General features: G+C 36.5%; 3 protein-coding genes across 4 annotated transcripts; 2 read left to right on the top strand and 1 right to left on the bottom strand.

The window, feature by feature from the left end:
* Nucleotides 1-3,673: 3,673 nt before the first annotated feature.
* On the top strand, nucleotides 3,674-5,438 carry LOC116019777 (WAT1-related protein At3g30340-like). The gene is made up of 6 exons (XM_031260111.1): nucleotides 3,674-3,884; nucleotides 3,957-4,019; nucleotides 4,098-4,214; nucleotides 4,296-4,710; nucleotides 4,832-4,983; nucleotides 5,089-5,438. Exons 1-6 carry the CDS (start codon nucleotides 3,703-3,705, stop codon nucleotides 5,231-5,233), a joined length of 1,074 nt encoding a protein of 357 aa, XP_031115971.1. The 5' UTR covers nucleotides 3,674-3,702; the 3' UTR covers nucleotides 5,234-5,438.
* Nucleotides 5,373-6,060, bottom strand: LOC116019786. The gene has a single exon (XM_031260123.1). The coding sequence runs from the start codon at nucleotides 6,001-6,003 to the stop codon at nucleotides 5,536-5,538; it is 468 nt and encodes a 155-aa protein (XP_031115983.1). The 5' UTR covers nucleotides 6,004-6,060; the 3' UTR covers nucleotides 5,373-5,535.
* Nucleotides 6,061-10,839: 4,779 nt separating this feature from the next.
* LOC116029536 (probable protein phosphatase 2C 40) lies at nucleotides 10,840-13,883 on the top strand. Of its 2 annotated transcripts, XM_031271591.1 has the most exons (5): nucleotides 10,840-11,052; nucleotides 11,342-11,400; nucleotides 11,617-12,774; nucleotides 13,041-13,305; nucleotides 13,561-13,883. In XM_031271591.1, exons 3-5 carry the CDS (start codon nucleotides 11,623-11,625, stop codon nucleotides 13,686-13,688), a joined length of 1,545 nt encoding a protein of 514 aa, XP_031127451.1. In that variant the 5' UTR covers nucleotides 10,840-11,052; nucleotides 11,342-11,400; nucleotides 11,617-11,622; the 3' UTR covers nucleotides 13,689-13,883. The 2 variants fall into 2 exon arrangements, with proteins under 2 accessions (XP_031127451.1, XP_031127447.1); XM_031271587.1 differs by lacking the exon at nucleotides 11,342-11,400 and having other exon boundaries at nucleotides 10,843-11,052.
* Nucleotides 13,884-14,337: the final 454 nt, after the last annotated feature.

A 14,337-nucleotide genomic window follows, 5' to 3' on the forward strand; every position in this document is an offset into this window, starting at 1 on the left:
TTAATCGCAATTATTTCACCACTACACGAGTTTTGAGTCGTGATCCCTTAACAAAGTTGAATTATATTCATATTAGTGTAAATTCACACCACATTTTAATATGAGGGAATTTTTTTTTGAAATTCCTTTTTTCCCATAATTCATATGTAGATTTTGAAAATCAGTTTTTCCCTTCACTCATTCATTAAGGAGAGAGTGGTTAAATGTGCCTTCCAACTATATACCAGAATACAATTAAACTATTGAACTAATTAATGAAATGCAAGTTGATTGCTAGTGACATTGGTGACGTTGTTGTTCGCCATGTCCGAAGGTCAGCGAATCACGTAGCTCATGTGCTTGCACAAGCAACTGGTTCCTCTATTGTCCTTACTGTGTGGGATTCCATCCCTCCTATTTGTATCTCGAGTTTGGTTTTGAATTAATTAATGAAAGTTCGTTTTGATTTTCAAAAAAAAAAACAAAAACTATTGAACTAAAAAGACCTCACCCTTTAAACTTATTAAAAGTGCAATTAACATTTTTAACATGTTACCAAAAGATAACCAATTAATTTTACTTGTGTGGCATGCATTTTATTATTATTATTATTATTTTTTAATTTAGCTGAATGAAGAAGTCGGTAGGCTTTTCCATCCAAATTAGATAGAGAAGACGGTCAGTATTAATTTAATCATACCATGGTAGTTTTTTTTTTTTTAATAACATTTTTATTTATTTTTAAATAATTTTTTAAAAAATAATAACACATGGAAATATGACGTCCTACGTGGTGTGTGGCTTAGGCTATTCTTATCTCTGCAATACACTCTCACTCTCAAAAGTGGATCATACTTTCAGATTATCAAATTTGTAATCCTATCAATATTTTTTTACATCCCTCCAACTCCAATTAACTTTCAAAAGTGCATCCCAATTTTATATCACATTAAATAATAATAATAAATAAATAAAATTAATCAATGTAAAATATAAATAATCAATAAAAAGAAGAAGAAAAAGTACAAAAGATTTGCAATCTTGCAATACATGTAAGACTATCTTTATCCATGCAATACTTTTTCACTTTTAAAAGTAAACCTTATTTTCACATAACTAAATTTACAATTCATTTGCTATTTTACTTACATCCATACAATATTCACTCACTTTTAAAAGGAGTTATACAACCCATATCATATATATATATATACACACACACACGCCCGTAAGGGCAGCCTGAGTGGCAAGACCAAGACGCTCGCGGCCGTGAGGTCCTGAGTTCGAAACCGTCTGCCACCCGGGTTTGAGCCGGTCAGCTATGGGCAACCTAGGCTGGTTAACCGGCTAGGATCACAGGGCGAGGGTTTACTCACATACTCGGAAGAGGAGTGGGGTTTGCCTCGATAAACCCAATATATATACACACACACAAAAGTCATGTCATATTGCAACCTAAGCAGATAATAATAATTAATTGAATGTATTTTTGTTCAAAAGTCTAATTGCATTTTAATATATAGTTGGATGACTTAATTGACTATTATTTCCTTTTAAATATCTGTGTTCGATACAATAGAAAGTCTCACGTAATAGACCGTTGAGTCATCGTGATTTATTCATCCACAATTATGTTGGGCTGAGGTGTGTAGGCCCAGGGGACAAGGGTTTCGCATTTTTTTGACATGAAATATACGGAGTATTAAAGTACGTACCAAAGTCCACCAACACAATCCGTCATCAGAGAGGCAAAACTCTCTCAAAAGAATATCAAGCATGTGAAAATCTAATTGTAAATCTCACAAATTTGTTGTCATTTAATCTGCACACCTGTCAAGCGCCTCTTGTAGCTCAATGGCGTCTCTTAGCTCTTCCAAATGGGAGGTCACAAGTTTGAGCCTTAGTGAAGACATTAACTCTTTGTGCCAGTAATATCGTACCCAAAAATAAAATTAAAAAAAATAAAATCTGCACACTTGATCATTAATTTGCCCCATAATTAACATGTTGAAATTGACAACTCCAATTTCCGCTAAGGATATCATTAAGTAAATGTAGGTGATGAGGTTGTGTCTTTATTCATGGCATCTCTAACTTTGAAAAAGCTAAGGTTGTTAGTTGCACCACTGCACTTTGACACTTTGAGAGAGAGAGGTGCATTCCAATATTCCCAGATAATACTAATTCTCGATCGACATATATATGAAAAGCTAGCTACTTCACGTGTGCAAACACGTACTTGCCATTGTTCAATATTATATTCATGGGAGGGAAAGTGATTTCATTCTCAGCTCCTTAGTTTTCTGTTCCGATGAAGAAGATAGATGGATGCTTCAATTCTGCACCCATTCCATTAACTTTAGTCGATCTGATGGGTGAGTGACAGGAATTGGATTTCCTTAATCAAATGTCTCCCGCATACGCTCCAGTCTTGTAAATGAAGTAATTAGTGTGTTTTTGAAAGGATCTTTTAGATGTAATTTGATGATAATAATAATAATAATAAGTTAAGTTGACAATGAATTAGTTGAGATATGATGTAATTCGCGAATAGGTAAGATGCTTTTGCATTAGTTCCAAAGCAGCATTAGATGCCATGGCAATATAATGCTGATTAGGGCAAAGGTAGGATGAGAAATGGTGCATTAGATGCTCCAAATCTATTGTTAAAGACAGAGAGTGAGAGAGAGGACAGAATCTTTCTTCTATTTTATCCCACTCACAATATGCCCTCACTGTTGTGTACAGAAACCTGTCTAATTTAGAATGATCTCCCAGCAGATTGACAACTTTCTGTAAGCACTCCAGTTATATGTTCAAAACCATTCAAAGCCAAAGGAATCCTTAAATTCATGCCATTATACAAGTACGTCAGGATCAAGTGCTTACTACAGAGTATTACGTTAAAAAGTTATAATACTAATTGTATTGATAGTGGAGAAGGAAATTTCCTTATAAATCAACCCCGCAATTCGAATCCAAATCGGGTAGCGAGATTTTGGACTTGTTCCTGCAGGCCTCCGCCCAACAAGGTAGTGACCAAATTTTGTGTTAGTTGGTTGTCACATTTTTGTGGCACTTATCCAGCATTGCAAATTTGCAATTTGCAGGGCAATCCTAGCCAAGTTGGTCCGCCTATTGGTTTAGTAACCACAAGGTTTTAAGTTCGACTCTCTCTGGGAGCGGTCTGTTGGCTTTCTTAGTTTGAGTTGGTCAGCTATGGCAATCTAGGCTGGTTTGTTGGCTAAAATGCAACCTTGAGTCAGTTAGTTATGAGCAACCTAGGCTGGTTTGCTGGCCGGTTACCGTGAGACCTATTGGTCTGAGCTGGTCAGTTATAGACAACTTATGCTGGTTTGTCGGCTAGGGTCACAAGGCTCGTTAGGAGTTCAAGGTCAAACATGTAGATTAATCAGAGAAAATGGTTCTAAGACAACTAGACAACTATCCACCTGCTGTTTGGGATCTATCAACAGCAAACAAAAGGGAAGTACTGTTGCTTTTCAATCAAAAGGACAGTGAAAAGGATGGAGTATATGTTTTAAACTAATATAATGTTTTCTTATAGTTTTAAAAGCATTGATGTGTTGTTTTTAGAATTTAACCCCCACCTCAGCTAGCTTCATAGTGCCAACTCTTTCAATTCCTCTCAACCATAGCTCTATATAGAGCCTCTGATACATGATGCCTTCTTCAACCTCAGCTACCAAGCAAAGATCAGAGATGAAGAGCTGTGTGGAATGGTTCCCTGTCATGCTAATGATCGCCATAGATTTCGCGTTCGCCATTAGTAATATACTTCTCAAGAAGATTATCATTGATGGTATGAAACACTTGGTGTTCATCACTTACAGGCAATCAATTTCAACCATTTTCTTAGCCCCCGTCGCCTTCTTTCTGGAAAGGTATATATATGCTGGTTTTTGACTCTGGACCGACTGCCCTGCCTGCTGTTCTTACCTTGATTTTGTTTGCAGGAACAGTAGGCCAAAGCTCACGCCACGCATTTTGTGTCACCTTTTCTTGAGCGCGATTGTCGGGTGAGTGTATGCTTAGAGCTGCATATATATGTCGTTTTCATGTTTAGTCCCTAACTTCATGTTATGCAAATTTTGCAGGGCTTCTGTTACTCAATACTTGTTCCTTGTTGGTATAGAGTACACTTCTGCAACGTTTTCTTGTGCTTTCCTTAACATGGTTCCTGTCATCACATTTTTAATGGCATTACCTTTCGGGTATGTTGATAAGTTATCTCAATTTTCGTTGTTGTTCTTCAACGTATCGAAGAAGCTGAAACTGTGAAAGTGTGATGACAGGTTAGAGACTATGAACATTAGGAGTAGGAGTGGGAAAGCCAAAGTGATTGGCACAGTAATATGCCTTGGAGGTGCCCTCTTATTGACATTATACAAAGGCATGCCTTTAGTCAAATTTCAAGGCTCACAGGCCATAAACCATTCTCTTGGAGAGGCTGTGATGAGGAGCTCCTCCCAACGACGAGAGAGATGGACTATTGGCTCGTTTGCATTGCTTGCTGGAACTCTATTGTGGTCGTCGTGGTTCCTCGTGCAATCGAGTATTGCCAAGAGCTATCCGTGCCAGTATTCTAGCACGGCTATTATGACTTTCCTTAGTGCCATCCAGGCTGCTGTCCTCGCGTTTTGCACCGACAGAAACCTAAGCATTTGGATACCGAAGAAAAAGATTGACATGTTATATGTCATCTATAATGTAAGTATTACCCTATCCTAACTATCATCACCGTATTCGTTTTTTTTTTTTTTTTTTTTTTTNTTTTTTTTTTTTTTTTTTTTTTTCCTTGTAACCGCCAACAACAGAAGACTTGTTGCAGGGCTCAGTGAGTTCGGGGTTGTGTTTCGTGGGGATGTCATGGTGTGTGAAGAAGAGGGGGCCTGTCTTCACCGCGGCCTTTAGTCCCCTCGTCCAAGTCATGGCAGGCATGGTCGACATTCCCATTCTACACGAACAGCTGCATCTCGGGAGGTGATGATAATTTTTAGTCATTTTTATCCAAAACTCTGATAAATTATTGTTACTGATAAGTGATAAGCCCCATCATGACTAACACTTTGATTGGTCATCTTTCAGCTTAATAGGATCAGCAATTGTGATTGTGGGGTTGTACTTTCTGCTGTGGGGGAAGAACAAAGAAATGCAGAAAGTTGTCCATGAAATTGAAGAGACAAGGGACAAGGAATCAGAAGCAAATCATGAATCCAGGCAGATTCCCTGATCTGATCTGATATGGTTCTTCAACAAACATTTATTCTTGTAGTGTCACTTGTTTGTATGTGTTGTCAATTGTAAGTCGAATCGAAAGGTTGTGGATGTCTCTATCTATGGTGAGAATAAGGAGAAAGAAAAGAAAAGAATGTAACAAAGAGAAATTATTATTGATGACACATCATATATATAAAGTTTCAGACAATTCAAGAAAACATGTTTTGAGTGCATAGCCACACACAGAATAAAACTTATTATTGGGCAATAATGCAATAGCCCTCTGATCTGCAGTATTTTTTGTATCAGATCAGATTAGTCTGAGTGGTCATTCTTGTGGTCACTTGTGGAGCTGTCCTTCTCTTTCTTCTTGCCCTTCTTCTTTCTCTTCCCGGGCTGCGATTGGGGCTCGATAACATTGTCCACGACTTCCATGTGCACCCCGGGATCATTCGTGGAATAGCTTCCCCCCAGCATGATGGAGTTGTTGACAGCTTGGAAATTGCTGTTAACATATGTTTTCATCGCCTCGCTGTCTCCCTCGAGGCCTGCTTTCTCGTCCATCTCGCCTCGCATGCTGGCTCCCATGTTGTTCCCGGCTAGAGTGACGATTCTCGTGCCATGGATGTCGTCCTCGTCCCGGTCCTTGTTCTGGCTCGAGTCCCCTACCTTCTGAGCATGTTGCAGAGTGGTAAGGCGGCCCGTGAGGACGGAGATCATCTCTCTGATTTCTTGATCAAATTGCTTGTTTTTTTCTCTGTTGGAGAATGTAGAATCAGCCATGGTTTTGATCACAGAGGGGAGAGGAGTGTTTTAGTTTTTACAGGCAGTGCAGATAGTTTGGAATGGGAGTGGATTTAAAGAGTGGCAAAAGAGACCATTGTGTTGTGTGGAATTGGTTAAAGTTTAGGGACAAAATACTTTACTTAAATGGCAATGCAAGAATTTTCTTGATTTTATTCTGCAATGGGGAAAAACATATATGCATGAAGAAAAGCATTGCTTGGACAAGGGTTCTTCACCTTTAATTTATGGTTTCATATATGCATTTTGTTGTCTCTCAAGTGTTCTTTATTGTTTGACTCACGCATTGCTGTTGTTGAGACTTGATACCTTGAGTTTCTTTTCAAACTTCACTTCGGTGACTAACTGAGCTGGCCATGCTGGTAATTTTCATTTAATTTAACCTAATGTATTAGAACATTTCAAAATTTCATATTAAAATAATGTTATATCCATTTTCTTTACATTAAATTACTTATGGTGAGTGGTGTTGGTCCGTTGGACCTCTAGGGCCTAAACTCCAACATTTATGATTTACTACACTCCATGAATACTTTATCAACCATTACAGTAGATCTTAAAATTTAATTCCCTCCATTTTAATAAATATTTGAGAAAATTGTCATTTTAGTCTACTGACTATAGGGGTCTTGTTAATTGCAGTCCACAACTTTCAAAACTGTTAATTTCATACCATAATTATTCAATTTTTATCAATTTCGGTCACTCCGGTCAAATTACCGGCCAAATTCGCGGGAAAACCCTAAACCCTAAAATAATGAGGGGTATTTTAGTAATTTTGCATGTCTGTTCTTCTTCTCAGACCAAATTTTGTTCTGCATACGCCGATTCTTAATTTTCCGACGGGTTTGCTCGTGAACTTCAGGCAGATGGTGCAGCAGGTGACCGGCATGACTTCGTTGCTGCTAAAAAGTCTAAGGCACGAGATCGATTGTTGATTATTTTGCGTCTCACCTCCATCCATCTCTCCATCTTTGTTACCATTTGCTTTTTCTCAAATAAGACATCAAAACTTTCCAAGCACGCATACCCCAATTCCCACACCAATCAAACTCCACCATTTGCTACTACTAACATGCTTCTGTTGAAAATTTTTTAGCAGCAACGAACAATGGTTCACGAGCAAGAAAGCTGAGGTGTCGAGGGTGGGCAAGTAGCCGGAGGTGTGCGGCGGCGACGTCTGGTTCATGGCGTGGTGAGGCTCCGGTTTAAGGATGGGAGGGACCGACAGCTTTCCGCCGCCGTCGAATCTCACGCCGGTCACTTGCTGCACCATCTGCCTGAAGTTCACGAGCAAACCCGTCGGAAAACCAAGAATCGCCGGAGAAGAAGAACATACATGTGAAATTATTAAAATACTTCTAATTATTTTAGGGTTTAGGATTTTCCGGCGAATTTGGCGGGTAATTTTATTTTAGGGTTTAGGATTTTCCGGCGAATTTGGCGGGTAATTTGATTGGAGTGACCGAAATTGATAAAAATTGAATAGTTACGGTATGAAATTAACAGTTTTGAAAGTCGTGGACTGCAATTAACAAGACCTCTATAGTCAGTGGGCTAAAATGTCAATTTTCTCTAATATTTTAGAGTTTACTTGGTTGACATATCAAAAATCAAATAAAAAACTTTTATGTCATATTTTTTTTTTCATATTAACTAATATATACATTCAAGTAAAAGAAAATAAAAAATTTATTACAAAGTTTTACATATTAAATGCAACCTTTTATTTATATTTTAAATATTATATTAGATATGTCAAGTACATACGAAAGGGAACATACTATATATTTCAAGCTGTAAATTGGTCAAGCACCTAACACAAGGTTGATGCCCAAAGGACAAGACCTATTTATAAGTGTTTTTTTAAAGGATAATAATCCTCATTTATTATATGTGAATTAATAAAATGTTTGTGTAATAATTAAATATAAAATAAATGTAACATAATAATGACATGTTATTGAATATTGGAGAGTGAATTTATAGAGAAATCTAGCATTACTAAAAGAAGAATGAGCCATGGTCACCACTGCTCATGAGACATGGACATTAGGAAAGTGTAATATTGCATTTACAATATAATTATACATTTTACACTTTTTTAAATCCTATGTTAACATAATACTACAATGTAATAGAGTCAGTTGTATTTAAAAAAAAAAATATTCTATGTTGACATGAGATGCTCTAATTGATTCACAACAATTTTTTGTTTAAAAAAAAGTTTCACGCCAAAAATTTAGCATCCTAATTAGTTCCAACAAAAAATTTAGATACATGATAAAATTTTTACATTTTTTAGTACGTACTACTGACTTTGTTATAACTTACAATATAGTATCTATTTATACATATTTTCTCAATTTATTGAAATATAAAAAGTTAATATTATTTCTACTGAGACCCAAACTAATGACTACTTATTTGATAGGACTAGTTCATGTCACTTGATAATACAATTATCATTTTCAGTCAAGAAATCTATCAAAATTGGTCTGGTCCCCCATGAAGTGTACAAACTTTTTCTTGGGGCTCCAAATATCATTAGCATCCTAGTTGGGTACCACCATATCTTGTGTTTCTCCAACTTTGTCAGCGTAAGTCTAGATTTGAGAAATGTGTTCCAAAAAAAAAAAAAAAAAAAGAGAGAGAGGAAAGAGATATTTATTTATATTTAAATATTAACTTGTATCCCATATTTTAAAGCAAATATATTTATCAATTATCATGCATAAGTTTTAGAAAAAATATACTTTTAAATTTTAACCCCTAATCAAATAGTCAACTTCGAAAAATTTGTGGTAGGCATGGTCATTCCATTAATTAATTCTCTATGTAATGTTAAAATATCGATCAGATTATTTTTTTTATATTAACTCTTGAAATTAGTAACATTTTGACATATATTTAATATCTACTTTGTATACTTTAATAATAATTGTACACTAAAAATCAAACAATTTACCACTCTCATAACTTTATAATTTTTTTTCTCCAAACTTAGGTTCATCACTATTTTAGCCTTTTTATTATAATTTTAAGTTCATTAATATTTGCATGATAAAGGAAAGCATCTCAACTAATATCCCTATTTGTTAGAGCATAAACAAAGCCAATGATGAGTAGGATTAATGTCACGACAAAGTCTTCAAACTTTGAGGATTGTTTTTTCATAAATTACAACGACTAAAACTATTAATTATATCATTACAATCATCGATCAATTTGATCAAGTTTCAGGCATATGTATATATATACACATAAACCATTAATTTAGTTGTATGCGACAAGTTTGGTTTGAGATTGAATTTTGTAAATTATGGTCTGATGAAAACTTTAATAAAGTATGTATAAAAAAGAAATCTAATATAGCAGTTTGGGATCATTGGGTTGATATTGAATTTTGTGAATTATGGTCTGATGGAAACTTTAATAAAGTATGTATAAAAAGAAATCTAATATATCAGTTTGGGATCATTTGTAAGCCGATTGCTTGCAAGATAGGAGTTTCTTTTTTCTTTTTCTTTTTTTTTTTGAAAGGAAAAGAAAATATCATTAAATAGCTAGTAATAATGTCATAAAGAGTTAATTTCACTTTTGGTCCTATGATTATTGGGGTGTTGATAATTGCAGTACACGAGTTTCAAAATTATTAATTTAATACTGTAACTATGCAATTCTATCAATTTCAGCCACTCCGGTCAAATTGTCGGCTAAAGGTTGCTTAAAAATTTTAATGAATAAAATAATGATAGCAATTTAGTAATTTGCTTCTTCCCTCCTCTTTCTTCTCCATCGCCATTTTTTCTCCTCGTCACCGTAAAAAAACATATTATGTGGAGGATTCGGTGACTTCTTAATCAACGGTATGATTGATGGCCTTACATCCGTCGGCGATGACGCCTCCAACGAGGAGAGCCAGGACACTGCGTTCTACACGCTTCAAGGCTCATATGATAGTAAGGAAGAAGGCTTCTATACTCCCATTTCCCAGCAGACTAAATCAGAGACTCGTGTAAGGGGAATTTCTCCAAGATCATGCATTTTCGCTTCAGCGCCGGATGTAAGGTCAACAATCATACCATCGATTAAGAAGTCATTGGATCCTCCACATAATATAATTTTGACGGCGACAAGGAGAAAGAATGGCGATGGAGAAGAAAGATAAGGGACGAAGCAAATTACTAAATTGACCTCATTATTTTACCCATTAAAATTGTTTGACAACTTTTGGCGGGTAATTTGACCGGAGTGACTGAAATTTAAAAAAAAAATTGCATAATTACGATATCAAATTGATAGTTTTGAAATTTGTGGATTGTAATTAACAACATCTCAATAATCATATGACCGAAAATGAAATTAACTCTATAATTCTATTCTCACTTAAGAATTGAGGGTCGTGCTAAGACATGAGCTACAAATTCTTGTGTTGTTTTTTTCCGAGTTTTGACTTTGTCGTGAATAAGAGCTTAGTATACTAGTTGGAATTTGATAGGTAGTGAGCTATTCGGGTCAGTGGTGGAACACCAATCTGGCAATCACCCTCCACCACCAAAAAAAAAAAAGAAAAAAAAGAGTTGAGCCGCCTGGTGAGTGTAGAGGCAAGATGAGATGGAACAAAATAACGGGTGATCGTTGATCCTGGGACGAATGGAGGATTTTGATTTTTTGACCTTTCCATTATTTCATTCCCACCATTAACGTCAACCGTAGAAAATTCGTCTGGAGACCCCAGTCCCCTACACTGCCACGCTTCCCAAATAACGACCCTTATTTATTTATTTATTTATTTTCATATTATTCACTGTAATCTCTTTCCTCACCATTCAATCCCATCACTGTTTTTCACTTCCGTATTATAAATCTCAACCCTTAATCGTCGCCACCCCTTTCTACTCCCCTGCTGTTTCTCTCTGCTTTCCCTACTACTTTCACTCCTTCCTTCTCTGCATACCCAACTCCGTAAATTTTGCATCTTCTTCGCGCATTTCTTGATCTGGCTCTGCCTTTCTGATCATTCAGGTTAGTTCTGCTTTCAATCTTTGGGTTTCCCTTTCATTCTTTGGTATTCTTGTTGTCTCCGGATAGAATAATCGTTGATGCTGTTTTAAGATCGGTAGGGCTTCTTGAATCTTGATTGCGATTTTGGATTTCTGGTAAATGCACGAATATTTGTCCTGATTTTCCTGATTTCTGGATGTTTTTAGTATTATATGTTGTGCTAATCACTTTTGAGTTTTGACATGAGCTTTGATATTAATAATTCTTCAATGCTTCCCTTTTTTGTTTTGTTCTTATTTTATTACCCCAGACAAGTTTTACAAGTGACCTTTTTGGCACCTTGATTAGCCAATTGGGGGAGGAGAGAAGGTACTTTGTATTGGTTGAATTAGTAATTGTGATTATGTCTGCTTTTAGCTACTGGGGTAGCCTTGAACCTTATTTCATTTGGCATTTAAGGTTCTTCTCAAGTGGTATTGGATCTTGTTTTCTTTGGCATGTACTGTTTTTTACACTTAAAGTCTAGGCATGGCTTGAGAGTTCTACAATCAAGAAGGTAACTTGTAAATATTTTTGTGTTTTTAGGTTCAAATGATGCATGGACAAACAGTAAATGACCCTGGACAGGAAATAAAGATAAATTTTGGGTATCAATGCAACTATAGCAATAATAATTCTTGTGATGAATCTGATGGTATTGATATCTCCCGTGGAATTAAGCTGCGAAGAGCGAATAGTTCGTTCTCGTGCCTGTCTGGAGCTGCTTTAAGTGCCAATGCCACATTGGTGAACACGAATATTTGCAATGGATTGATGGGTGCAGAGATCCTGCCAGCGTTGGACTCCCCCAAGTCTTTCCGACGCATACCCTCTTCAACCTCTTTCTCGAATTTGTTGTCATCATCGCTGCCAAGTAGTTTTACGAACTTCAGTTTTGGTCCATCGTCTCCTAGTGATGGGCCTGAGTATGATTCCTTCACTCTGAAGTCCTTGAGTGCTGCCTCCAGAAATGAAAGTTTCCTGAGCGCAACAGAAGTACAAGTTGCGGGTGGTGCTGCTGGTGAAGACAGAGTTCAGGCTGTTTGTTCAGAAGAGAACGGGTGGCTTTTCTGTGGCATATATGATGGTTTTAATGGACGAGATGCAGCTGATTTTCTGGCTGGAACATTGTATGAAACAGTCAGGTACTACCTGAACCTGTTAGACTGGGAACTTGAGCAGGAATCCATTGCAGATTCTGAGTGTCTAGATTTAGATGAAACCCTCCAAGATGTTAATAAGAAACCAATTGGGGTTCATTCTTTTGGTAGCGGACTTTCTTCCATGGAATTGGAAAAACCATGTCGCTCTTTTAAGCATAAGGTACTGAATAGCCTTCAACGGGCTGTTAATCAAGCAGAGAATGATTTCCTATATGTGGTCGAACAGGAAATGGAGGACCGACCTGACTTAGTATCTGTAGGATGTTGTGTCTTACTTGTGCTTCTTCATGGAAAGGATATGTATGTGCTCAATCTAGGTGACAGTCGAGCAGTATTGGCAACATATAATGAAGGCGGTCGTACTTATGATAACAATGGACTACAAGCTGTCCAGCTCACAGTTAGTCATACAGTTGATAATGAGTGTGAAAAAACCCTACTCTTAAATGGTCATCCCGATGATCCCTCACCAATTGTGGCCGGGAAAGTTAAGGGAAAGCTAAAAGTTACTCGAGCCCTTGGAGTTGGTTACCTGAAAAGGGTACTCATTTCTGCTTTTTTTTTAAATAATAAATTTCAATGGTCTTTTAACCTGAAATCACCTCAGCTCTTACAAACTTGACGCAATTTCTCTCAATAAAGATATTAGATGTGTTGATCCATTTCAAGTGGAAATCATATACATATGTATTTATGTATGTACAAAAAATAACACCTTAGTAAATATCATCAGGATATTTACTAACAATTTTTTGTTTATTTCTAAATTTGTTCTTTTGTTGTATAACCATTTCATTGTCTTTGCAGAAAATCATGAATGATGCATTGATGGGCATTCTTAAAGTTCGTAATTTGATTAGTCCTCCATATGTTTCTGTACAGCCATCTCTAACTGTACATGAAATTTCAAGCACTGACCACTTTGTTATACTTGGGAGTGATGGTTTATTTGACTTCTTCACCAATGATGAGGTTGTCCAACTTGCTCGTTCTTACATACTAAATAATGCTTCTGGTGATCCGGCAAAGTTCCTGGTGGAGCAGCTTGTATTGAGAGCAGCAGATTGTGCCGGCAAGATATTTTAATCTCTTTTCCTTCACTCGGCTCTAAGCTATATGATTTGTAACATCTATATTTTATCTTATCTTTCAGCATCCATTTTAGATAATGAAACACCAAGTGATCTGTGTTAATTTTCGTAAATTTGTAGCAAGTAAAGTGGTTGACTAAAGAGTAAAATATTTGGTTGTCTAAGTTGTAAAGACATTGGTGCTACCAAAATTAGGCCGAACTTCTACATGAAACACTAATCTCTTTCTTGTGCAGGTTTCAGCATGGAAGAGCTGATGAGCGTCCCTGCTGGCAGGAGGAGGAAATATCATGACGATGTGACAGTAATTGTAATCATCCTCGGGATGAATCAACGCACCTCCAAAGCATCAACATGCCTTTGAGTGCAAAAGCCAAAAGACCAAGTAAAAGCTAGATTTTTATAATGTTTTCTAGTTAGAATATAGTTTGTCAATCTTTGTTCTGAAATCTGTACATATATTCACAATCTTTTCTTCGTATTCAAGGATTTTGATCTGTAAGTAGCTTGCTTCCCCATTCTTGGCAATGCAATGAAAATCATTTGCCTTTTCCCTTGATATGCTAATTTGTGATTGCTTTTCGTGTTTTTCTTTTTTCTGTTTCATATTCTCTACACCACCCACAAGCCATTGCCTATAGGGATAGAACTGATGAAACTTGTAAAATGGGTTGATAAAGAAAGTGAACTGAATCGCAGGAAGAACCTTTAGTGATGATAAAGAAGGGGACGACGTGGAAAAAAGAAGTTCAGTCACTTTCGTGAGATAGATTGTGCCAAAGAAATGCTTGCTTTATTCTATTTGTTAGGTTAAGAATCTCATTTCTTTATAACCACTGGTTCAAGATGGCTTATCATGTTGTTTCCTTTTGTTTTGACATGATTCCCCTAGTTGATGCCCCCTCCTCTTAGCCTCTTGCCCTTTCAATCTTTGAAAAGTAAAATGCTTTCTATCACAAGAATAGGTCAACTTTGAATTTATGCTATTGCTTACTAAACTGAGATTTGAAAAG

The sequence above is a fragment of the Ipomoea triloba genome, chromosome 1 (genome assembly GCF_003576645.1).
Source record: "Ipomoea triloba cultivar NCNSP0323 chromosome 1, ASM357664v1".
NCBI lineage: Eukaryota > Viridiplantae > Streptophyta > Magnoliopsida > Solanales > Convolvulaceae > Ipomoea > Ipomoea triloba.